Source organism: Suncus etruscus, chromosome 7 (genome assembly GCF_024139225.1).
Source record: "Suncus etruscus isolate mSunEtr1 chromosome 7, mSunEtr1.pri.cur, whole genome shotgun sequence".
Lineage (NCBI taxonomy): Eukaryota > Metazoa > Chordata > Mammalia > Eulipotyphla > Soricidae > Suncus > Suncus etruscus.
Window position 1 is genome coordinate 7,435,698 of NC_064854.1, and position 24,861 is coordinate 7,460,558.

Here is a 24,861-nt window from a genome sequence, read left to right on the forward strand (position 1 = left end):
CCAGAATTGTGTTTGTTTCTGCTGTAAACCATTCTGATGAGTCACCGGGCACCAGACAGAATCTGGAAATGCGCTGCTAATAAATCGAACAATTTTTTTCGGGAGGGGGAGCTCAAGTTGGTTAAGTCTGCCTGAACTTGCCGAAGACATAACCCACTCTCAGCATCTTTCTATTCAAAGCGATAAAAGGAAGATGAAGTTTCAAGATTTTCCTCTTATTAAACTCCCTTTTTTTTTTTATTTTAATAGAAGCCCCGAACATTTCCACATATCTAGAATTGATTCTACTCCACAAGGAAAAGCACACACTGATTAGTTCTTCCTGCTCTCCAACAAATCCAAGTTGATGTCTGCTAGGGGAGGCTCCAGATCTGGCCAGTAAATCAACTTCCTCGAGGTGAAAGCATCCTGAAGGACAAATGGAGAAATATGGAGACGGAGGGTTCTAGTTCCTCCCTTTCTTTATTCTGTCTGAGGGGACTGACTGCGTCACACAGGCCTCTCGCTTATCATTCTCTCAGACAGAAAGGAAGGGGAGCTCCTGGAATTTGTCAGACCCTTTGGATAGTTCGGAGACTTTCATTTGCACATAAAACAGGACAAATGCCCCAGAATTCCATTAATGTTTCTTGCAAATCGGATAATCAAATTGCCTGGATTTCTATTACTGGAAGTCAAGACAAGTAGCTGCTGTCGAGAAAAATGGGCAGTGCCTGTTTCTCTCTCTCTCAGTGCTTGGCTAACTGCCACCTCCACCCCCACCCCCCATTTTTTCTCCCCCAAAAACTCTCCAGTGGAATGTTTATCTACCGAAGAAATGTGTGGCTTGGGTCATTTTTTTGTTGGCATATTCCAGCAGGTAAAGCACAGCTCAGAAATGCTGCCTTGAAACAATTCCTATTCTCTGAGGGGTCCTGGTTAGTGAAGGCAGATATCTGCAAGAGCGAGAACCCCCCGAAGGGCAATTTCTGTGCGGCTAGAAACTATGAGAGGGTGCCAGTGTCCCAATTTAAAAAAATATTGTTGTAAAATTTTTAATTTTGCTTTTCGGGGCAGACCCAACAGTGCTCGGGGCTTACTCCCGGCTCTGCTCTTAGGAATCATTTCTGGTGGTACTTGGGGGAGCCTACAGGATGCTGGGGATCGAACCCAGGCCAGTGCAAGCACCCTCTTTCCCAGCTGTCCTATGGCCCTGGCCCTGCTCTACCCTTTCAAACGTGTCTCCCAGGGTTTCAGTGGCTCCTGCTGGTGGCTCCCAGTACCTGACGAGTGGCGGTCTCTCCACCTGGGCTGAGGGTGACATTTCTGGTCCTTTCCCTCCTCCCAATCACCCTTCCTGCTGCTACTCTGGGGAAGGGAAGAGAAAAGAATGAACATGAATTTATTGAATTGATAGCGCCTCTTCCATTTCCTTCTCAGAATACAAAAGGCACAATAATGAACAAAATACCACTTGAAGCTGACTGCACCGAGGCCGACATGCCAATTAGCGTAGCCTGCTTCCCTCTGCGTCCCTCCGGACAGAGCGCCCTATAAACCCAGGCCCTGGGCTCGCTGCTTCAGGAGGCACGGCGGTTACCGAAAGGGCATTTTCATCACCACCATTCCTAGGGCTTAATTCCGGAGGCCTGCTAGGCCCATTTCCCTCCTAGAGAACAAGAAAGAAAGAAACGCAAGACTTCCAGAGAAAAGTTGGAAAAATTGAAGGTGGCCTTTTGCCCTTTCTTTGAAAAGAATAAGAGTGAAGAACTTTCAGGCAGGACCCCCGCCCGCTTAAAAAGCGATTGAGCCGCTGGTACAAAAGCATCCATCCCCGAAGACACGGGTGGGCGGCCAGCAAATGTGTGTATAATGGAAGGCTTTAAACCAAATCACAGACGGGCCGCGGTGAAGTGCGTGATTTTCGAAGCAGCTTGGCTGCACGCACTGCAAAGCAGGTGATGGGCTTCACCAAGAACCCCGGGATAGGCAGGCACGCTCGTCTCTCCCAGCCCAGCAGACAGGCAGTGGGAAGGAATGGACAGGACACACAATCCTCCTGTTCCTTTCTGTTCTTTTAATCACGACCTGCCAGCTCCCCAGAAAATCACACAACCAGAACCAACACACTTGTGGGATGGGAGAGTTTTGCCCAAAAAACTGAGAGAGTGACTGGAAAGAGAAAAACAAAGTCTTCACTTCTGTTTCACTGATAGCAATCAATATAAACTTGGAGCCCAGAAAGGGTTTTTCTCTTTTCAGTCCCTAAAGTTGAACCCCCAAAGCAAAAAAGCAAAAAAAAAAAAAAAAAAGCCTTGCATCCCAAGGGAGCCAAAGACATTTTTTAAGATGGGGCTCCGGCTAACACCCCGGACACCAAATCCTCTTTCCTAATAAGAATGAGCTGCAGAGAACAGATGAAGTGCTCCAGAGGTCGCCTGCCTCTTCAGCTCATCTTTCCGGGGGAGGGTGCTCAAGCTCAACGTGCGACGCGGACTCCCACTTTAATATTCATCTTTGCATTTCAGCGGCCAACAAAATAAATGAAAACATCTTCTCCCACTCTCCCCGGGTCTGCGTTACAAACTGGAGATAGCAATTTGCCGTGGCTGTGGCCGAGCATTCAAAGAGAGACCCCAGGAGAAATAGGGCCATGTGGATTGTTGATACAGACTGATGGAAGCGAGGGCAGGAGAGACACGGTCGAGATGGGTGAGGGATAGAGGTGTCGTGACAGCCACACACCAGCTGTCCCCCTCCCGCCTCCTGTTAATCAAACATGGGGCGAGCCCCGAACAGAACCCCCCGCTCTGCGCCTGGGAAATGAGAAATCGGGACTGAAAAATGCACGGCCAGAGGGCAGAAAAGATGCGCTCGATGCAGGCTGGATGCTGGGAGGTCGAGATGGATGCTGTGTGTGTGTGTGTGGGGGGGGGGGGGATGACAGGTGGCACCTATGCAGTAGGAAACCAATAGGACCCACAGGTCAGGCAGCAGGAGAAGGCAGCGCAGGCAAGGCAGCAGCACAGCGACCTGCTTTCATTCTTGTTGTCGTGGAGACAGAGGCCAGCACAGGGAGCCAAGGACAGGCCAGGGGCGGGGACAGACGCAGGATCAAGTGGAACCGTGTTTAGTGCTCAGAGCCCAGTTCTGGGGAAGAAACCAGGTGCCAGGCAGGGCAGGAGCGAGCGAATCGACGCAGGATCTGCAGAGCAAAAGGACGTCAGAACTCCCCCGCACCACGTCCTATGTGCTCGTCAGAACCCACACTCCGAGACACGGGGAAGGGAGGGTGACGGCGTTTGACGTGGGCGTACATCCAGGGCCAGGAGGGGGTGGGGGGGGATTCTACAAGTTTCAGCCGTTCAGTTAAGGAGCACTCAGTTTCAAATTAAAGCTGTTATGGCTCCGATTTCATCTGGAAAATTTCCTTCCCTGGCGCACCACTCAGGCCGCAAATTCAGGACTAAATTAGACCGGGAACAAATTTCACTAGCTCCACTGAAGGGTCTCATTTTAAAATCCACTCTGAAAAAAATAAAAAATAAAATCCACTGTAAAACCTCATTAGACTCCCCACGAGGGGAAGGGTCTGAACCCTAACTCACCGAGAAAGAAAGAGAGAAAGGGACCAGAGAGATGGGGAGACCACTGGCCAGGCAGGCTCTGAAAGCAGCTGGTGTTGGGGTGCTGTATGGGTGAGAAGACATGAGAGGGGGACGGGAGCAGGGGGGCTGAATGCCCCTCTCCCAGCCCCAGCAGGGCTTGTCAAAATGGACTGCGTGTCTTTATTCCCACTCCCAGGTGGGGCCTAGGGGGAGGACTGAGGAGCTCAAAAGTCCTAAGGCAACGAATCTGCACCTGTCCCCCACGGACAGCCCGAGAGCTGGGGTGAGGTGTGGGAGAATGAGGGGAGTGTTGAGTGAAACATAGGATTTATTCATGTATTTACATAATTTATCATCTTTAAGCAACAGTCTCATAAATATAGACTACGATTTGACATATGTTAAGCGACAGATAATTGCTTTTGTCACCAAAATATTTGAGTTAAATAAAAAAAAAAAGACAACCCCCCCCAAAAAAAAAGAAAAAAAGAAAAGAAAAACAAAACCCCAACCTGACAGCGTTTACACCACGTTCTTTACTTTCTCTTCCTCTTTTTAAACTATTATGCCTACCGGTTTAAACATATGCAATTCCATTTCTCTTCGGGGGCCCCCTCCCGTCTTGATCGGAAGAACTTATTACCAAAAGGTGCCAATGATGTGTTGGGTGACAGAGAGGACAGGGTCAGAATGCAAACCGGGGCGTGAGATGCTCATCTGCTATTATGGCTGCGCGTTGAATGCCGTCTCCCGGGCTAATGCAGCAATGCAAAGTGCTCTGAGATGGCGCGGATAAAACCATTTCCATCAGGCCTATAAGTCACCCATTTTAACTTCAAATAATAATTGCTCTCCCTCCACTTATGATATGTCGCCCTATTGGAAATGATACAATTCCCCGGAATAGTGGTAATGGGGAACCACGGGAAGGATCATTTCCATCGGGGCTTTTCCTCAAGATCCTGAAAGTGCTAATTTTCCCTTTACAAATGTTACAGAGAGCCTGGATTACTAAACTGCTCAACAGTTGAATCAGCCCAGTCCGCCGAGTCCGGCTTCCTTTGCAGTAAAGCCCTAAGTCAGTGATGTGATTCCTCTGCCCGCCCGCATCTCGACAGAAGGAAGTGCCCGCACGGAAAATGTCCTCGCCGCGGTCTTCAATCTCGGTGAAATACCTTTTCTGCCCCATCTGGCTGGTGGGAGCCGACTGCCCGCCCGCTTGTCCGCAGGGTCACCTCCATTCTCACCGGGGCTGGGTCAGCAGCAGCTTCGCCTGGGCTCTGAAGGCTGTCGGCGGAGCTTGAAGCCCTTCCCGCCCGATGCGGGGTTGGAGTCAGAGGATGGGATTCTTCGACCTAAGCCGGGAGAGAGAGGGCAGAATGAGCTGGAAGGCTGTGCATCTGTCTGTCCGCTGCCCGATGCAAGAGAACCATGTCCCGTTAAGACTGTTCCTTCCCCTAGGGCAGTGCTTCTCAATTATTTTCTCATGCCCCTCTAGGAAGAAGAAAACATTTTTTGCAACCCCCTCTTGTGACTATCTTTATTAAAAAAACTTTAACCTGCAAAACAAAAACATATAAAATAAATTTTTTTGTTTTGTTTTTTTGGGCCACACCCGTCGGTGCTCAGGGGTTACTCCTGGCTGTGTGCTCAGAAATAGCTCCTGGCAGGCACGGGGGACCCTATGGGACACCGGGATTCGAACCAACCACCTTTGGTCCTGGATCGGCTGCTTGCAAGGCAAATGCTGCTGCTGTGCTATCTCTCCGGGCCCCATATAAAATAATTTGAGCTAAGTTTTTAATCAGAGGTGATGTCTGGATTAATGACTACAATGAGCATGTTTTACAATGCATAGCTTTTCGAAGTGGGGTTTGAAGCAGGACACAGCAATTCTCAGTTCTAGAGACATGCAGAGACATAAACACGGGGCTTAGCACTTAGCTTGTTTGCCAAGGTCAAACGCACCCCCGTGTGCCCCCCCCCCACCCCGCGCCCCACTATTTGAGAAGCACTGTCCTAGGGAAAACAGATGTACCCTTCTGGACTAAGCTCTCGAGTCACAGAAAGGTTGCAGGGCTGTCCCGGTGAGGACTGAGTGTGACCCACCATGTAGGCCTTGGGAGGGTGTCCAGGTCAACCCTCACTGTTCCCCAGGGCCACAGTTCCCCGACTGACGCTAGTTCCATTCTAAGTTTCCAGCAAGGAGTTCACAGGGCATTGAGGACTGTAAAATGGAATATTCATGATAAGCCCACGAGGATAGGCCCAGGTGGTGGCAGAGACCCCCTTTTGGGAGAGGTGGGCACAGGCAAGCACAGGACACCACCCCCAGCGAGCCCCTCAGTGCTCTCCTCCCGTCTCATCACCTGCCCAGGGGTGCCCATGCCTTATGGACACGCCAAGTTCCACAGAGCAATCGCCAGTGATTTCCAACACTTGGCAGGGTCTCGACAAGGTGACACAGAGAGTTCTGCGGCCTGGCGTGCGAGGACACTTGCAGATGGGAATGGAAGGGCTGGGTTCTGCCATCTGAGTCCACATACTGGCATGCTGGGTATGATCGCAAGTCTCAGGGGCCACCTGCACTAAGTTGGGACAGGTGCTGCCAGACTGTATGTCTGTAGCCTCCTCCAACCAAGCAGGAGACTGACAGGCTCATGGCACTGCTCCATGAAGCAGGGACTTCTGAAGACCCCAGATCATGGAGCCAACCACCTGCCAAGCCGGCATTCAGGGGCGGCAGCAAGTACCTGGGTGCTGAGGCAGGCACTTGAAGACCATAGCGAGCACAGAGGTATATCCAACCCTGTGTCCTGACCTCTAAATAGGACACTTGAGACCATGGGGCCAGAAGCACCTTCTAACCACCAAATGGCTCACATTAAAATCTCCCTCCAATGAAAGAGGAAAGAAACCAGCTTCTTATCTCTGTGTTTTCAGCCTCTATTCAGCACAGTCCCTGGCACAGATATACTAGCAGTCCAGGGGCTAAGGGTGGAGGTATGGGAGGCATGCTGGGAAGAGTGGTGGAAGCATGCTGGGAATATGGCGGAGGGAGGTCAACACTGGTGGTGGGAATGGCCCTAATTCACTGTCACTATGTGTCTGAAATACAACAGTGAAAGACCTGTAATTCACATTGGTCTCAATAAAAATTATTAAAAAAAAGAATGAGCCCCAACACGGGGCCCCTAACAAGAGGTATGGAGCTGAAGCTGCTGCCACAGAGGAAAATAATATGGTAAATAAACTCAATACACACAGCACCAACAGGGCCAAGTCAGTGTGGAGGGTCAGTGGGCAGTGCTGGGGGGTGGTGGTGGTGCTGCTGACTTGTCCTTCCCAGTGGTGATACAGGACTGCTCAAGTTGTGAACATTTCTACAACCTCACACTCCTGATAGGAGCACTGTTCGCCCACACAAATTACTTTGGGACGACAGGCTGTGTGTTAATGTGATTTTATAAGCAATGAATAAACAATAAACCCAGCTTGCCTTCTCTCGACATTTTTCTAATCTCCTGAACTGACACTCTTTTATTTTTCATACAGTCATATGGAGACCATACATACTCACTTTTTTTTTTTTAAACCCAAGATTTTTTTTAGTTACCACAGTTGACAATTTTCTTGTTTATAAGACTACTGGAAAAAAGACCTTCTAAAACTAAGAGTGGTGGGCAACGGAGGTGGTTGGCTCCAGTGGTAGGGCATATGACTAGTTCCTCTGAGTCCCTGGACTTGATCTCCAAAGTGAACCCACACAAATAAAAAAAAAAACAAACCCAAAGTGGTTAACAACATATTCCTGACACTGAATAATATAACACATGTGGAAAATTTAGCCTGAGGGACTGGAGCAATTGCAGAGTGGGGAGGACATTTTTCTAACACCTGGATGACCTGGGTTTGATCTCCAGCATCCCATAAGGTACCCCGAGCCTGCCAGGAGTAATTTCTGAGCGCAGAGCCAGGAGTAATCCTTGAGTACTGCCGGGTGGCCCAAATACAAACAAAAAAGGAAAAAGGAAAATAGAAAAAAAATTTAGCCTGAGCTGTGGAAAAAAGAAAAACCCAGCAGGTTTTGCACTGCCTGAGGAATGCATCGGTTACCAGCTATTTAGAATCTGGGTGGCAACAATATCAGGACAATCACTGGCCAGTGGTGTGAGCCCCAGCCCATAGGTCACTGGCCACAGTAGCTGGCTGGCAGCTGGGCTTGGCTGACCTGCAGCTTTGGGGAAAACTGCCGCACAGGTGGCCATTTCTACCCACTGGCACAGGCTACATCTAAGTTAGGTCCCGGTTCTCTGAAACAAAATTTGGGGGTCAAGTAAAAGGAGGAGACACAGGGAAAAAGGCCAGCAGTTGGGCAGCCAGAGACTTCATTCCAGGGCGGCCCAGCTCTGCCAGCACAGGCCCCTGTGTGCACCTGTACAGGCTCTGTTGGGCCGGTCACGCAGCTAGAGCACTGACAGCAGCCAGAAGCTCAGACCTTGCTCCAATATCCATCTTTGCTCTTTGTTCATGTGCAGTGCCAGGGGTAGGGCCCAGAAGATGGTCTACGAGGGCATATGTCCACCACTGCATTCCCTCCTAAACCCGGTGAGGGGCCTCATTAAGGGTATTCCTGTGGGGTGCTGGTGGGAGGGGAGCCCTGTTGCCTCCTGAGAGACCTTTCCTACATGCAAGCTCACTCCATCCCCCTTATATCAGAAAGTGTGATGGTAGTCGTGGTGGTGAGTCCCTATTTCTGTGTGCCCGTGTGACTCCCAAAGAAGGAGACACATCCCAGGAGTGCAGGCTGCGTGGTCTGTGCCCTGCTGGAATGAATTCGGATAACATGAATAAACATAGAAGTTCTCTGCAGAAGACCTTCTGAGCCGCCCACCGCAGCCTGGCCTCCCAGACACGAGCCTTGTAACTCCCTTAGGGAGGGCGGATGAATCTGGGGAAGGACTTTCTGCTCCTGAAATTCCAAATGCATTCCACTTCCCTTTATTTATTTATTTATTTATTTATTTATTTATTTTTTTCCATCTCCGATGGCTTTGGACAACTAATTGAAACCCATCTAGAGAGAGACGGCAGGAGAGATAGCTCCCGGGACCTCAGTGCCCTGTGCATCACTCATCTACAGCAGCTGCCTTTCTAGAAGCGTCCGAGCCACAAGGCTGCTCCTTCCAAGGTCACTGGCTGAGGCCAGAATCAGAAACTCAAAAGACGAGCTGGCCCTGCAGCAGGAGTCTGCATGGGAGCTGCAATCGGGTCGAGTCTCCTGGCACACAACAGACTCAGCAGGCACAAGCTACTCACTGATTTCGATAAAGAGTTCATTGATGTTGATGGCGTTCTTTGCACTGGTCTCGACAAAGATGGCGTGGATGGAATCTGCGTAGTCCTTGGCGTCTCTCTCCAGAACTTCTCTGTAAGGCAACAAGGGCCACTAAGGGGCTGCAGGGGTAATGTCTCACCCTCCCACCCCCCAGCGACCCAGCAGTTAGTTAACTTAATGAAGACAAGATGGCAAAGCAGCTGGTGAGTGAACTTGGACAGGGGCTCCCTCCCCACTGGATCCCAGGAACTGCCAAGCTCCACTTGTGCCTTCTTAAAGGCGTCTGCCTTGCGCGTGCTAGCGTAGGACAGACTGTGGTTCAGTCCTCCAGTGTCCCAAGCCAGGGGCGATTTCTGAGTGCATAGCCAGGAAGAACCCGGAGTGTCACCGGCTGTGGCCGAAAAGCAAAAGCAAAAGAAAAGTTAAAAAGAAATAGGTATCCTTAAAAACATGAACTTTTCCTATACATGGATGGACATGGAAACTTTTATGCTGAGTGAAATGAGTCGAAGGGAGAGAGACAGACACAGAATAATCTCACTCATCTGTTCCTCACTCATCCCATCTATGGGATTTAAGAAAAATAAAAGACGTTACTGTAATAATGCCCAGAGACAATAGAGATGAGGGCTGGAAGGACTGGCCCACGATATGAAGCTTACCACAAAGAGTGGTGAGTTTAGTTAGAGGAATAACTAGACTGACAACTATCATGACAGTAGTAGTAAGTGAGAGAAGTAGAATGCCTGTCTCGAATACCGGCAAGGGGTGGGGGAGGAGGAAATTGGGGGGCTTTGGTAGTGAGAAGGTTGCACTGGTGAAGGGGGGGGGTGTTCTTTTTTATAAGTAAAACCCAACTACAAACATGTTTGTAATCATGTGCTTAAATATATTATTAAAAAATAAACACAAAAGCAGGAACCCCCCTGCCCAAGCCAGTGTCCCGGGAGTGAGAAGTCATATCTGATAATCTGATATCTCATATCTGATATCTGGGTGTTGTGGACAGACACAATTGCACCCGTCTCGACCAAATCAAATCAGCTGCAAAGGCCTGCGTTCCTGATTGTAGTGGCTACGTCACGACTCCCAGCGCCAGACGCACTAGGCATTTTTCACTGTCTGAGATCAAATACGGGCCAGCCGCATATTGGCTCTGACTCTGTGAGACGAGGCGAGAGCCATCGGCGGCGGGATCTTGCACGAATGGCTCACCTGACGTCGATTAGATCGCACTTATTTCCTGCAATGGCGACAACAATATTAGGCGGGCCGTGCTGTCGAAGTTCTTTAACCCAGTTCTTCAAGGTGGAAAACGTCTCCTGTGACACAGCAGGGAGAAGCGGTCAGCCCAGAGTCGCCAAGTCAGTCCTCAAAAACTGGCCCCCGTCTCACTCCCCTGCTTTTCCTCTGGAGTCCACCTAGTAGCACTCGGGACTGACTCCCGGCTCTGTACCGGGAATCACTCCCGATGGTGCCGGGGGCACCCTCTGGGCTGGCAGGGATGGAGCCGGGGTGGGCCGCTGTGCCCTGGCTCCGGCCCTCGGTCTTACTTCTTTCGTGATGTCATAGACGATGATGGCTGCGGCGGACCCTCGGTAGTACATCGGTGCTAAGGCACGAAACTGTGGGGGGAGATAAAGAACCAAATAAATGGGTTACACGCCGCTTCTATTAGGCTCTGTGGCCCATTATCCCCGCACAAAAGGCAATCACTCTCTCCAGCCAAAGACGACGACGTGACGCATTAAAGCAAATGAACCAGTAATTACCAAAGGCAAAAACTTTTAATGTAGCACTGAAATGTCTCTCAGAAGATAGGTTAGCATAGAGCTTTATAGGAATTAAATATCGTGCTATCAACAATTGCAGCGGCGAGAGAGGCTTTGTAATTGAACTCAGTGTTATAGCCCCCAAATTCATTTGTTCAATAGTCCTTTAAACTTTGGCCTCCCAAACTATCAAGGAGATGAAAATAAGGCTGCACTCCCGGCGCCAGAGAGGCGGCTGCATTTGGGGGGGGGGGGGTCTCCTGGAGACGGGCCTGTTAGCAAAATGCTGATGGTGCCAAGAAAGGAAAGCCCAGACACTGCCATTCTGGGGGGCTGGAGGGGGGAACAGGATAAGCAGTGTGACCACCCCCCAATGGGGGACAGGACCCATACCAGTCCCCAGAACTCCACTCAGCATGCACGATCCTGTCCCCCTACACAACAGGCAGGACAGTGCAGGGGCAAGGGAGACAGAGAAGGAAAAATGTCCAGTCAGAGTGGGAGACTAGCGGGGCGCTCCTTGGGGGTGTCAGTTGTTCCATACAGAGGCGGCGAGACTCAGGGCGCCCCTTCCTCCCTCCCTTCCTCCCTTCTCTCCTTCCTTCTTCTTCCCCCTTTCCTGACAAGAACTTTCTCTACACGCTGACTCATCTGACCCAGTCCTGGTCCTGACCCCTCCATCTGTTCTCCAGCGTTGAACCCCAGCATAGGTACTTTGGGGTATCAGCAGTGGACCCGTCACACTCACAAACCAAGGCCCTACTCTTCCTGTCTGCAGGCCCAACTGTGGGGCTTGGAAGGGTCCTCGGTGCTTTGGACTTCACAGAAGACAGCCAGCTATCTAAACCCTGCACTGCCTGCAAAGGGGCAAGAGCGGACTCCAGGCAGGCTGAAGAGGAATGAGGAGCCCACCCATGAGTATGACTGGTTACCGGGAGGCCTGTCTCTGGGGTGCAGGCAAGGAATGTGCCAAAACACAGGGAAAACAAGAGATGCCAATCGGAGAGCCTCCCTGCCCCAGACAGGAGAGGGGTTGCCCCCTCCACAGCAGCTGGAGCTTTCGTGCCAATGAGATGACAGTGTGTCCACCAATATCCAGAGTTTCCCAGTGCCTCGCATCCTTGCGGGGCTCCAAAAGTGAGCTGACAGCTGTGCCTCTTGCGCAGCCATTACCTGTGGGTACCCCTTTCTGTGGAAGGCAGCTGTCACTCCATTTTGTTTCTTGGGGGGACGATGTCCACTGGCTCTGGCTGACTCTAAGATCCTTCTCCAGCTCTGATGTCGTCCTGTAGCAGGACCACAGCTTTCCTGCTGCGACTTCAGCCCTCATCTCCGACCACCACCTCTCAGGCTCCAGGCCCCCTCCAATGCTTCTAGGTCTCCTCAGCTGAGGCCAAGGGCTGCTGGGCCCCCTAACCTTGTTTTGTGGCCTGTTGACTTCTTTAGCCACCTGCCCATTGCGCTTCTCTCTTTAGTCATTCATTTCCGTGTTTAGTGTTTTCCTCCATCTGGACTTCCAGACGTTGAAAGCTGGCCTTGGCCTTTCCATCTCTGAGCACCTGGAGACATTTTGCTCCAAAGCATGGACAGTGATGGCACCTCAGCCCTGAGAGGCTGGTCTTCGAGAGGCAGAGTTGGAGCTGTGCTGACCTGATTTTGGGAGCCGACCTTGGATGCCCAGGACAGAGCCCTGTTGAGCCTTTGATGGAAGGCCCAAGCTGTTTCCTAACATGCTCCATCCACCATGGTGAGCTTTGATTCCAGCTACAAACTCTCCTTTCTTTTTTAATTTTTTATTATAAAATATTTATTTAAGCACCATAATTACAAGCATGATTGTAGTTGGGTTTCAGTCATAAACAGAACACCTCCCTTCACCAGTGCAACATTCCCACCACCGATGCCCCAATCTCCCTCCTCAAACTCTCCTTTCTTTCACGAGAGCATCAGCTCGCTCTAGCTATGTCTGTGTGTAGCCACAACTTGGCTCTTCGAAGGCTGGAGTGGGGCTTATAGGAAGACCTTGGGGTTTCCCACTTGGCTGAATCCTTGTGGGATCTGCCTCCGTCCTCCAGGTGTCCTTGAAGCCCTGAGGAGACCATCTGAAGCCCCAGGCCTTGTGGCCTGTGTGGTCAGCCTAAGGTCACCCCAGATGTGTGTGGCTTCCTCCAGCCCTCTTGCTCTGTCCCAGGCCGCGTCGGGTTGACTGGCAGGGCCCAAGCTGCCTGCCTTCTGATGGGGACCAGATTTTCTACAGTTTGCTGCAATCAAAAGGGAGCATGTTCTCAATCACACAGCCAATGTGTTGCATTGGTGTGAAGGAGGGAACAGTGAAGAGAGAGAGAATCCTGGCATGTCAGCTTCCCAGAGGAACTCTGCTTCCTATCTGGCTTCAGAGCAGGGCTCCAAGTCTTTCCTTCCAGCCCAGTCACAGGTAGTTTCTTGTCTTTGGGGGTGTTCAGCCCCTGGACACACACGCAGTTCTGTTCCAATAGCCCCTTGGACCAGCCAGACCTGGCCCAGGGATAACAGAGTCAAGCCATGTTCTAGAGGAGTCTGGGGCCATTGGGACCCTCCTGCCTTCAGGATCCGGGGTACGGCTTAGGGAGTCCTTCATGACCTCCTGGAAACAGTCACCAGAAGGAAGGAGCCATTCAGGGGCCCGAATCTGGATGAGCAGACAGTTTATGTTGGGTTCTGGGCGGGGGGCTTCTGGATGTAGCCACAGGTACATGGCCGGCAATGGGCTGGTTCTACAGGGCGAGGGCAAAGAGTGTACTCAGGGTCAGATGCATGCAATGGATTACTTGTGTGTGGTGGCGCATACATGAGCGGTAGCTCATATATGTGTGGCAGCACATGTGTGGCGTGTTGGTCTGCCCAAGAGACCCCTTGGTGAGAATCGAGGCACTGAGGCGGAATTCACTCAGAGCAGCGACAGGAAGAGAAAGGTCTGGCAAAGGTCCTCTGTCAAGAAAACAAATATCAAGCCCTGACAAAGTTTCATTTCATATGACAGGTGACAAGAGGGAAGATCATTTCTCAGCTCACGCCTGCTTCCGGGTGAAGCTCCCTGACAGGTGATCGATGGCTGGGATGCAACAACACAGGGTGCACAGCGCAGTCTTGTGGGGGCGACTTGTACAGGCTCATCGGGGCCTCTCGGACCTCCAGCCACAAGCTGACCTTCGGCAGTACCTCCTCAGCACCAAAAGCAGGACTCTCTTTCCAATCAATTAATTAACTGGGACACCCCAAGGCATCACTCGGGGCTTACTCCTGTCTCTGCACTCAGGAATCACTCAAGGAGGCAGTGCTCGGAGGCCATATGGGGTGCCTGGAGCAAGCCACAGCAAATACCCTTCCCTCTGACCTCTTGCTCTGGCCCTTCCCTGCTTAGTTAGGGTTGCAAGCTTTCAGGGTCATTTCAGAACTTCCCCCAAAGTCACTTTTCCTGACTTAATTATGAGAGGTTGTACCATCAGAAGGACAGCCCTATTCTCAAAGCGATCAGGTACCTATTATTTGGGGGGGGGGGGCAGTGTCACTTGGGGATGGAACTAATGCAAGGGCCTCATGAATGGGAGGTAAGTGCTCTGTGGCCATGCTGTCAACAGTTATGCGGGTCAAACAGGGGCTGTCTGAATGGTGGGTCCCTGTAGGGGGGACTTCATTTCACTGGGAAGGAAAGACCCCCTTCAGTAGGGAGCCCGGAGTGACAAAGAGGCCCAGGGCAGAGTGAGCACCCACGAGCGAGCAATCTCTCCCTACCCTAACCTCTGTGTCAAAGTAGAGGCCATTCCCACACCTGCACTGGCATTGGGGCCACGAGCCAGGACTCAGAGGATGGTCAGGAGGACTGGTCCTGTCCCCAGCAGAGAACAAGCAAGGGAGGAGCTGGACTCCAAGCCCAGGGGCTGGGCTGCTCAGGATCCAAGCACTTGGCAGCCCATCGCCAGCTGAGGTCTGCAGAGCTCAGGGTCTAAACTAGGATGGGACAGTGGTCCCCAGGGAAATGAGCAAGGGCAGGTGGCCAGAGGGAGAGAGCTGGGGTGGGGAACGTGGACCGTGACAGCACCGAGGAGGCAGAGCAGGCTAGGCTTCTGGGGACAGAGGGCTAATGGCCAGAGAGAGGCTGAACATGTCTGTGACACTCCCCTTGAGGGCTGGGGGGACAGCAGCAGGGAGAAGATTTTAGAAGGGGAGCAGGAAGCACGCCAAGGAGCCCAGAGCACAGAGGCACTAGGGATAAGCCAGGTTTGGGGGGAGACGGGTTTCATCAAAGATCCCTCCATGACCAGGTCTGAGAACACACACACAGTGTGTGTGTGTGTGTGTCTGTGTCTGTCTGTCTGTGTGTATCATATATCTGTCTCAGGAAACGCACCTGCAGAAATAAGAGCACGCAGGTCTTTCGGTAAGGCGGGGGCCAAGAAGCAGCAGCAGACCAGCTCCCAGACACGGTCCCAGGTGACCCTCACAAGCATTTCTAGTGGCCGTGACGGGCAGATGTGCGGCTTTTCTTAACCACCATGACACTCTGGGACATTGATTCTCGCCCCAGGCGCCAGCTGTGGGCCGGCAGACCGTGCCCAACAGGGGGCCATGGCGGGCCCTTGGCTGTCGCCTGCCTGCCCACCATGCCGACATGCCTGCTAACGCGGGCGTGCTGGAGGCCCGGCCAGGCAGCTCCGCGGGCCCACAGCAAGGACTCCCAGCACGGAATCAATTAGAAGTGGGGACACAGAGAAGAGAAAAGCAGCTAATTACGAAACAGAGCAGCATCCTGCTATTATGGGGGCCGGGAGGGGGAGGTATAAGCCCTTGTGTTTGTCTTCTTTTATGTCCGAGGGAAAAAAGGGATATTATCCAGCCCACCGCCGAGCAGGATAAACTCGGGATTCAAAGCAGGACGAGATCCCCTATTATGGGCTGATTCTTTATGTTGTGTGTTTTCTGTATCATCAGCTGCGCGGGAGGGTAATTGGGCCCGATTCAGTGAAAGGTACACATATTAGTGGGACGAGGCCCGACAAGTTCCCAGCTAATAGGACAGCCTGGCGGCCGTCTATAGACCTATTCAGAAAGATGCGGGATGGGTGGGCAAAGGTCTAATTGTCCTCCGCACTCTATTCGAGAGGCACGACGCGCAGGCGAGCGGGGGCGGGGGGCACTGAACACAGAGCACGGAGGAGACATCAACACAGGCGAGACGCCCCGTATTTAAGAGACAAGGGCAAGGGATGGGGAAAATAAGATAATGATGATTAATAATAATAACCATAATAATAATAACAATAATAAAAAGGGTGAAGAAACTCAGTGGCGCAAACTTCAGACTTGAAAATGGCCCAAATAGCTAACTCCCCCCAGAGGAGAGCGACCCTGGCTTGTTTTGTGTGTCCCCCCCCCCCCCCCAGCTGCCACTGGAGACAGGTAGGGCCTCTGACAGATCACGTTCTTCCCCCTCGAGCTCCACTCGGAGAGTTTGAGATAGCACCGGGCATCTCTCAGAGAGGGCCCTGTTGGGCAACCAGATTACACAGCCGATGAATACTCCCTGCCAGGGAGAGCAGACGGGGGTCTCTTGGGGGGAGAAGAGCCTCTGGCTGCCAGTTCTCTCCCATGCCCGCTGGGCACCCTGGCCCACGCATGGGTTCCATCAGCTCTTGTGGGAAAGATGCCCACTTCTGTTTGGCCACCATGCTGGAGGCAACTAGTGATTGCCTAATGGAAGGTGTTCTGCGGAAGCCTCAAGCCTTAGGTGCCACGAGTAAGGTTTGCTGGACTCTTCCCACCAGCCACATGGTGCTCTGGGTAGGATTTTGATCACGCCTGTCCGCCGGCACTTACTTTTAAGACACTGAAAAGTCATACAGTGCTTTAATATGCAGGGTGTCTCTGTGCAACAGAGGTGAGTGACCCTCCACTGGTCTCAGCAGGGCAGGCCACCGGGGAAGCGAGCGGTCGGTCGACTACTTACTCGTTCCTGTCCAGCCGTGTCCCAGATGAGAAACTTATGGAGCTCATGCTGGTACTGGACAGTCTTGGTCATAAAAGAGGCCCTGGAACGAGAGATGGGAGTGGTCAGTGGCCCCCGTGGTGTTTACTCCAGTCCCGGCTGCTTGGGGACACAAGGAAGAGTTAGACCGTCTGCCCAACATCTTCAGGATGAGTCTTCCTTGGGGGTCTGAACGTGCCCAAGTTCCGAATCAAGGGAAGCAGGAGAGAGATGCCTGGTCTCAGCATTAGCCTCCCATGCGAAATACAGATGTGCTTCACCCCTCTAAAAGCAAACAAACACCCCTCTAAAAACACACAAACCACCCTTCTAAAAACTTTTTTTTTTTTTTTTTGTGATTTTTGGGTCACGCCCGGCAGTGCTCAGGGGTTACTCCTGGCTCCAGGCTCAGAAATCGCTCCTGGCAGGCACGGGGGACCCTATGGGATGCCGGGATTCGAACCGATGACCTTCTGCATGAAAGGCAAACGCCTTACCTCCATGCTATCTCTCCGGCCCCACCCTTCTAAAAACTTAAAAAAAAAAATCAAAATCTCAACACCTGGTCATAAAGAGCCGAAAAGGAACCAACACAAGCAGAGTCACTACATTGCAGGTGCCAGAGGAGAGGTGAGCACGCCGGCAGAGGGGCAGTCCCTGGCCAGGTGAGCAACCACCAGACCCACCTATGCCCAGCGCTGTGGACACACAGGGGCCTGCTGCCCTGAATGCCCCATCCACCCTCAAGGATAGTCCCAGGGAGCCCTGCCTGGCAGCTGGGGCCACTCCACCTTCTCCCTCGCAAGGAAGCCTCAGCTCCCCCAGTCTGGCCAGCAACCAGGACACACCCCTAGAGCACCACACCAGGCCCATTAACTCGGGGGCTGCGGAGTGTGCACAAGAGGCTGCCTTGGATGGAGGAGGCCTGGGTTCTATAATGACCCTATGCACTGGACTGGGGGCTATCTCGGAACACTGCCAGGTGAGGCCCCCAAACCACCAAAATAGATGGGAAGACTTTCTGAATTGAGAGGAAACTCAGGAAGGTGTCAGGTTCTGGTAGCTTTAAAACTTAGCAGCAGAGATAATGAATTCCTCGCCGTGCGGATGGAAATTTATGGCTTAGCAAACAGTCTCCAGAGCCATGCCTGCGAGGAGGAAGGGGAAAGAAAGCGGGCGAAGGAGCCAGGGCCCATTTGGGGGCTGGGTGCTTTCTGTGGGATATTTATTTACAGGACACGCACCTCTTGGTATCCTTCGCAAAGTGCTTTCTGCGTGGAAGGGGCTCTGTAAAACGGGCATCGGATCCAGAAGTTCTGGTGACTCACCGTGATTAAATCAGGACGAGCAACATGATTTCCCACTTAGGAAAGAACGAGGCATTCAAAAAGCCTTGTTTATGGTGGGGAGTAAATGATAGGATGTATGTGGAAGTGCTTTGTAAATTGTAAAACACTACACCTGCCCAAGGTATTATTATTATTATCATCCCAAGGCAGCTCCGGGAAATGTTTTAGTTTAGGCCTTGCAATTAAGTCCTAAAAGCTCGCAACTCAGCTCCCTGTCCATTACGGCCCCGGTGTCGCATTCAAGAGTGACAACGGGCATCCAACAGAGGCCTATTATCAGAGCCGGCGCATCCAACAAATGCATTTTGTCCGATCAAAGGACAAGAGATGAAATATGCTTCAACCCGGCAAAGCGCGGGGAACAGGAGAGGCGATAATTGAGAGGCAAACTTTCATTGGAGGAGCGGCCGTCGCCCCGAGTCTGAGCACCCACCGGCCATTCCCCCTTGAGCTGGGCGCAGCCATTACTGGCCAAGAGGCGACAGGAACGGCGGTGACTCCTTGCCGCTGGCCCTGGGCCACCCTCCACCCCAGCCCGCCACCGCTCTTGATGCACCCAGGGCTAGCGGCTGAGCTCGCCTCTCTGTGGGGCTGCACCTACTGACCAGCATCACTCTGAACTGCTGGTGCCGTCGGGGACCCTCCTGGCCTGGCTGTTCCCCCCAAGTCCCTGAGAACTCTTTCTTCTCTTCTCCCCCACAGAGCTGGGCTGACTCATGGCTGCAGGGAAATCAGAGGCGAGGCCCCTCGGGCAACCGGCAAGGCCAGAGCTCACCCTGTCCAGCTGCCCCTCTGCTGGGGCATGGTGCGCTGTCGTTGGGGAAAACTTTCACAGCTCTCGGTCCCCGAGCCGGGTCCCCAGCCAGCCCTCCAAACTCTGAGGATGAGCCCATTTGCATGCACGCCAGCTGGGGCCCTTCATGGCCGGCCACCGACCTCCCCTCAGCGCCTCCCATCCTCCAGCTGTCCCTGTTTCTGCCCCCCACGTGCCCCGCTGCCCATCTGTGAGCACCTCCCCACCCCCCACCCCCTGTGCTCCCAGCTCAGGGACTGCCATTCCTGGCTGCTTTCTTCCCACTGTCACGTCTGTTTCCACAACTTCTCGCTTCCCTCTTGTCCCCGGGCTCAGGCTGGGCTCCCCACCTTTATGCAAGAACATGCTTTATGCAGGAACATGCTTGGGGGAGCCATGGGGGGACCTCGACTGAGACTGCTTCTGGTTGATGTGACGGCCCATGAAGACGGATGCTGGGTGCTCCATGCAGGCCAGTGGCTCCCACCCCAGAGTCACCATGCCTTTCGGTGGCTCCCAGTGGCTCAGACTGAACTGCTTGGTGTTCAAGCATGGGGACAACCTCACTCTAGGCACAGAAAAGCCTAGCATATTGGTAAGGACTGCAGGGGTGATGGACGTAGGCAGGAAGAGGGTAGGAGTGAGGGCCCAGGGTGCGCCTCACCCCCTCACCCTCAAGACCATCGGCACTTTCTCCTTCCTTCACCTCCATCTACCTGTCCCTCAACCTGGGAATTGAATTCAAGTTTTAACTAGGCCCGAAGCACATTGCGATTCTGGCGTTCCCTCCCCACCACTGGCTCTCCGGGGTGACTCCTGTACCTTCGGGTTCAATGACGAGGCGGGCATGAGACCGACAACTTGCTTTCCAGAATACAGGCGAGGGCTCTGCTATCCATAGGACACATTTTTATTTTCCAGGCTGCCATTTACTTGTCTGATAACCTTATTTTTCACTCCTAAACCATCTCTCGCCACTTCGCTGCGGCAGATCTTATTACCTATTTAATCTAAAATCCCTACTAGCATTATTTTCCGAAAGCCAGGAGGCCTTCCAGGCGCTTCTCCATTTTCATGACACCCTACGACGCCGCGCGCTCTGCGAGGGGCTGACTGGCTCCTGCTGGTACTGCGTGGGCCCGAGCCCCTGCCGGCCCAGAGCAAGGCGGCTCCCTGGACAAGCCCCTTTCTGAATGCCGCCAACCCAGAACAGAACAGAATGCTTGTGAGGGTTAACCACCCACTAAGTGAAAAATCGATGAAGGCCCGTCATGCCTATGCTCCAAGCTCCTGCCTGGTGCTGGGCATGGTGTTGGTTCTGCAATTGGGGTCCAAGGCACAGACACTCCCCTGCCTACCCAAGTGGGCACGCAAGGTGGCCACCTGAAAGAAGATCAAGGAAGGCTGGTGTGGCTATGGAAAGCGTGTACGTGGGACTTATTCTACCACTATTCTCGGGAACTTTCTGAGTTTCCAGAATCTGCCATCACCTGGGGATAGTGTGCGTTCCTCCAAACCCTTCTCTGAAACTCTCACCTCACTCAAACCACTGGCCTCTCGGGGTTCACTAACAGTCACTGCCCACCCCCCATCAGAGGAGTACAAGACATTGTGCCCCCTGGATTCCTGGATTTGCCCCAAGCAAATCCTCCAGAACTTTCCACATTTTTTTTTATTCTAGAAACTCAAGAGAAAATTGCTTCCCATGCAGCCTTTTCCAGCTTGTCAAGAATGACCAATATAAGGGGCTGGAGCGACAGCACAGTGGCTGGGCGTTCGCCTTGCACAGGACAGACCTGGATGGACCCGGGTTCAATCCCCAGCATCTCATATGGTTACCTGAGCCTGCCAGAAATGACTTCTGAGCACAGAGCCAGGAGTAACTCCCGAGCACCACTGGCAGTGTGGCCTCGGCATCCCATATGGTCCCCTTTACCTGCCAGGAGTGACTTCTGAGCGTAGAGCCAGAGGTAATCTGAGTGGCCCCAGGTGTGACTCAAAAACCAATAAAAAACCACTCCCATGAAATAGTGAACAGCACCACTTCCTACAGGACACTCCTCGCCAGCCATCCCGGGCTCCTGGGACCACCTCAATCCGATGGCTCGTGTCCAGGTGGGCCCAGAGCTAACGAGGCCACAACTTGGTCCTAGCATGTCCCTGAGACTACCACTCTGTTCCTGTCTTAAACAGGACTCCCAAACTGCTCCAAACTTGGAGCTGGGGACTGAGGCAAGGCCCTGGGGAACCAGACAGACCAGAGACGCATGCACGCAAGGGGAGACAGAACTCATGTGGACACACACGGGCGAAGCCAGCAGCATGGATGGATGGGGTCAGAGAAAAGGAAAAAGGGGGACAGCAGCCTGTAACTACACTAAAAAAGATGAGGCAGGGCCTGGGTAACACAAGGGGACCTGGAGCTGGACCTAATGGCTGTGAGCTTCAGCCTGGCCTGGGTGGAGGGCTCTGGGACGCCTGGCAGCCGAGCACCATCAGTGCACGCAGTCCTGGTGTCATGAGTCACGCCAGTCACATACAGACTGCCACCGTGCTCATGAATTTTCTGAACAGGGAAAACACTCACACGGTTCGTTACCCCAAAGGCACAGAGCAGGTACCCGCCAGCTTCCTCCCCCGGAATCTTCTCGGTCTCTCTTCTAGGATGCAAAGCTTTGGTCTTTTGGGTATCCTGACTGCCACCAAGACTGTCTGATCACCGTATCCCTAGTCAGATCCAGGGAGATCTTCTGTGGGATCCAGTCTAGGCAGCCAAGCGACGGGGAACACAGAACAGGCAGGGCCAGTCGTCAGAGGCACAGACTTAAGGTGCTCAGGGCTTCATTACCAACTAAGCATCATCCATTAATTTGCTTTCTCTTTGCCCCTGTTCCCTCACCTGCAATCTAGGAGCTAAGTTTATTCATTAAAAAAATAATGATTTTTTAAAATTTTTACATCGCACCTAATGATGCTCGGGGGTTACTCCTAATTCTGTACTCAGAGATAATTCCTGGCGGTACTCGAGGGACCCTTTGGGATGCTGAAGATGGTACTAGGGTGGGTGCATGGAAGGCAAACACCTGCTGTGTTACTGCTGCGGTCCCAGAATAAACTTTAATACTTCGCTGTTTATAACAAAACACTTTAAATATTGTGTGCATTTTATAGTCTCAGCTTATCTATTATTCATGCACGAGTAGCTTATCACCATACTATTTATTCATCAAGTGCTATTAGGACACACACAAATGTATGCTTTCAATCCAATGAGTTTTGGGGCTGGAGCAATAGCAGTGGGTGGGACGTTTGCCTTGCATGAGGCCAATCTGGGACTGGCCCAGGTTTGATCCCTGAGTGCCACAGATGTGGCCAAAAACCGCACCCTTCCCCCCCAAATCAATGCAACGAGTTTGGGCTTCTTACGTTTGTATAACTATTGCTCAAAGTAGAATACATTTTTTTCTATGACTCTCGAATGTCCCCTCAGGGAAAGTATCCCATTCCTCTTCATTCTTTTGTGATTTGTGTGGCTTTTGAGCCACACTGGCAGTGCTCAGGAGTTCTTCCTGTCTCTGCACCCAGGAAATTTCTCCTTTCCCTTCATTCATCTCTGCTTCCAGCAAGTTATTTGACCAGCACTTCATAGGTTAGCTTTGATTCCTGGAGTTTATAAAAATGGCATCACAATATACCTACTGTCTTCTTTAATGTTCCATGTTGAAATTTACTTCACTATTTCTTAGACCACTACTTCTTGCTGTATGGTATTCCATTGTACACAGCATGTGGCCTCATGTTTGGCTTGCTTGTTTTGGGGGTCTACCTCCAGGAATTCTCAGGGCTAATTCCTGGCTCTGTGCTGGGGGGGGGGGGAGGGAGGTTGGTCACACCTGGCGGGGCTCAGGGAACCCTACGGGGTGCTGGGGACTGAAAAGAGTCGGTGTGTGCAAATCAGGAGTCCTTCCCACTGAACCATCTCTCGGGCCCATGTGGCCCATTCTTCCGCTGAGGTGGTTTCTGTTTGACCATCACTGCTGAGGTTGGTATGAGCACCACGTGTCATTCCAAAGCGCCTCTTTTCATTTCTCTGTGGGAAGGAATTGCTGGGTGAATGGGGACATTTCCCTTCATAAGAGAAAAACTGCCTGCCTGAATGGCCCTGCCACAGTATTCGGCCACGACCAGCCGCCAGCATCGACTGTCCCATCTCTGGCAGCAGGGGCCCCCCAACATCGACGCGCCCACAGTCTGAACGGTGCCCAGGCCTGCGTAGACAGAGCAGTAGAGCACCTCATGGGACCCACAAAATACAACTCTTGGGTCCAAGAAAACGGTGAGTTCATGTGCATGTTTCTATGGCTGGCTGGCATGGACTCGCCTAATTTGGACTTTGCCTCTCTGCTCTTCCCCCTGTGTTCTTTTTGTTGTTGTTGTTCGTTTTTTTTTTTTCTGGGTCACACCCAGCACCTCTCCTGGCAGGCTCAAGGGACATATTGGATGCCAGGGTTCGAACCACTGTCCTTCTGCATGCAAGGCAAATGCCTTACCTCCATGCTATTTCTCCGGTCCTACCTCTGTGTTCTTTTGGCTACTGTGTGTGTGTGTGTGTGTGTGTGTGTGTGTGTGTGTATGTGTATGTGTGTGTGTGATCTCTAGAGGAATGGTAATGAAGGAGACAAACAGACATAGATGACAGTGCTAAAACTTCAGTGCAAATGTTCACTTAACCGAGAGTGTGTATGTGTGTGTGTGTGTGTGTGTGTGTGTGAGAGAGAGAGAGAGAGAGAGAGAGAGAGAGAGAGAGAGAGATCTCTAGAGGAACGGTAATGAAGGAGACAAACAGACATAGATGACAGTGCTAAAACTTCAGTGCAAAATGTTCACTATAACCGAGAACGAGTGGAAGTAGTTTGTTTATAGTTATTGAATCCTATTTGGGATTTTTCTGGATTGGAGTCAAGGACTTCACAGTGTGTGTAATTCAGGAATTAATGTTCTAAATCTTCACTTTTAAGCTTATTAGAGGAAAGTTGAGGTGTGCCAGATAGGGCAGGAGAGACCTATCTATCATCAGTAGATTTCCAGGCTTCGTGAGGCCGGGAGAACTGTGTATGGAAGTGCTACAAGGAGCAAACTGGGAGACAGAACAGATAACCAGAGGCTAATTTAAACTATAGCTACAGAAGTTGATCATAAAAATATCCGGCTCTAATGTGAGCATGCAGTTTGTGCTAGCGAGACTAATATGCTCCTGAGAAGTAGCCAGAGATCTCACAGATCAAGTGAGCCCATGTGATATCGCTCTTTTGAACTCTATTTTATCTCACATTGAATTTCTGGCTAAGCTTCTCTTCTCTTTCTCTCCCACATTCAGTGGTGCTTCAGGGACCCTGAGGTGCCGGAGACTGGATCAGTGAGCGGCAAGTTTCAAACATGAGTGCTCCACTGAGCCACCTCTCTGGCCCTGTCACACTTCTTTGTGTGTGCCCAGTTTTTCAGTAATTTCTTAGGGACAGCTGAATCTGTGAGTTCCTCCCACCCACTGTGCTCACTCTGTCTCTGTCTCTGTCTATCTCTCTGTCTCTGTCTCTATCTCTGTCTGTCTCTGTCTGTCTCTGTCTCTGTCTCTCTCTCTCCCTCTCTCCCACTGCCTTAAGTTAAACTATATGTGATAAGCTTATATCTTGGTCTTAAAAATGAATAGTGTCCATTAAACTTCTTTTAGTATTTATGATATGACTCTGCTGGGGGCGAATTCTATCAGCTTTTGTCTGAGAATATCTTTATTTCATCTTTTCCTGATATGAATGCTGACTGACTAGAGAAGTCTTGCATGGCCTGTGCCCCACACCCCTTTCACTCAGCTGCAGCTCCACGTCAGTCTTCAGGTTCCCACAGCTTCTTATTATTGTGTCAGGGGATCCGGGACCCCTCTGCAAAACTCAGCCAACCAATGGTGTGGGCTTGTGGGATAAGACCCGAGGACCAGGTGCAACTGGGAGGTGCTGGGCGGCCTGG

General features: G+C 51.8%; 1 protein-coding gene across 2 annotated transcripts in view; it reads right to left on the reverse strand.

Annotated features, from left to right (window-relative positions):
- Window positions 1-2,467: 2,467 nt before the first annotated feature.
- RAB22A (RAB22A, member RAS oncogene family) overlaps window positions 2,468-24,861 on the reverse strand; it is a 43,697-nt gene continuing 21,303 nt past the window's right edge. Inside the window, exons 3-8 of one of the 2 annotated variants that reach the window (XM_049776370.1) lie at window positions 16,681-16,762; window positions 10,479-10,550; window positions 10,141-10,247; window positions 8,907-9,016; window positions 4,835-4,942; window positions 2,468-3,184 (exon numbers count right to left, since the gene is read on the reverse strand). In XM_049776370.1, coding sequence (XP_049632327.1) covers window positions 4,845-4,942; window positions 8,907-9,016; window positions 10,141-10,247; window positions 10,479-10,550; window positions 16,681-16,762 — 469 coding nt within the window. In that variant the 3' untranslated portion in view covers window positions 2,468-3,184; window positions 4,835-4,844. Of the gene's footprint in view, window positions 3,185-3,897; window positions 4,943-8,906; window positions 9,017-10,140; window positions 10,248-10,478; window positions 10,551-16,680; window positions 16,763-24,861 lie in introns of those variants that run through there. The other variant, XM_049776368.1, reaches the window with a different exon arrangement.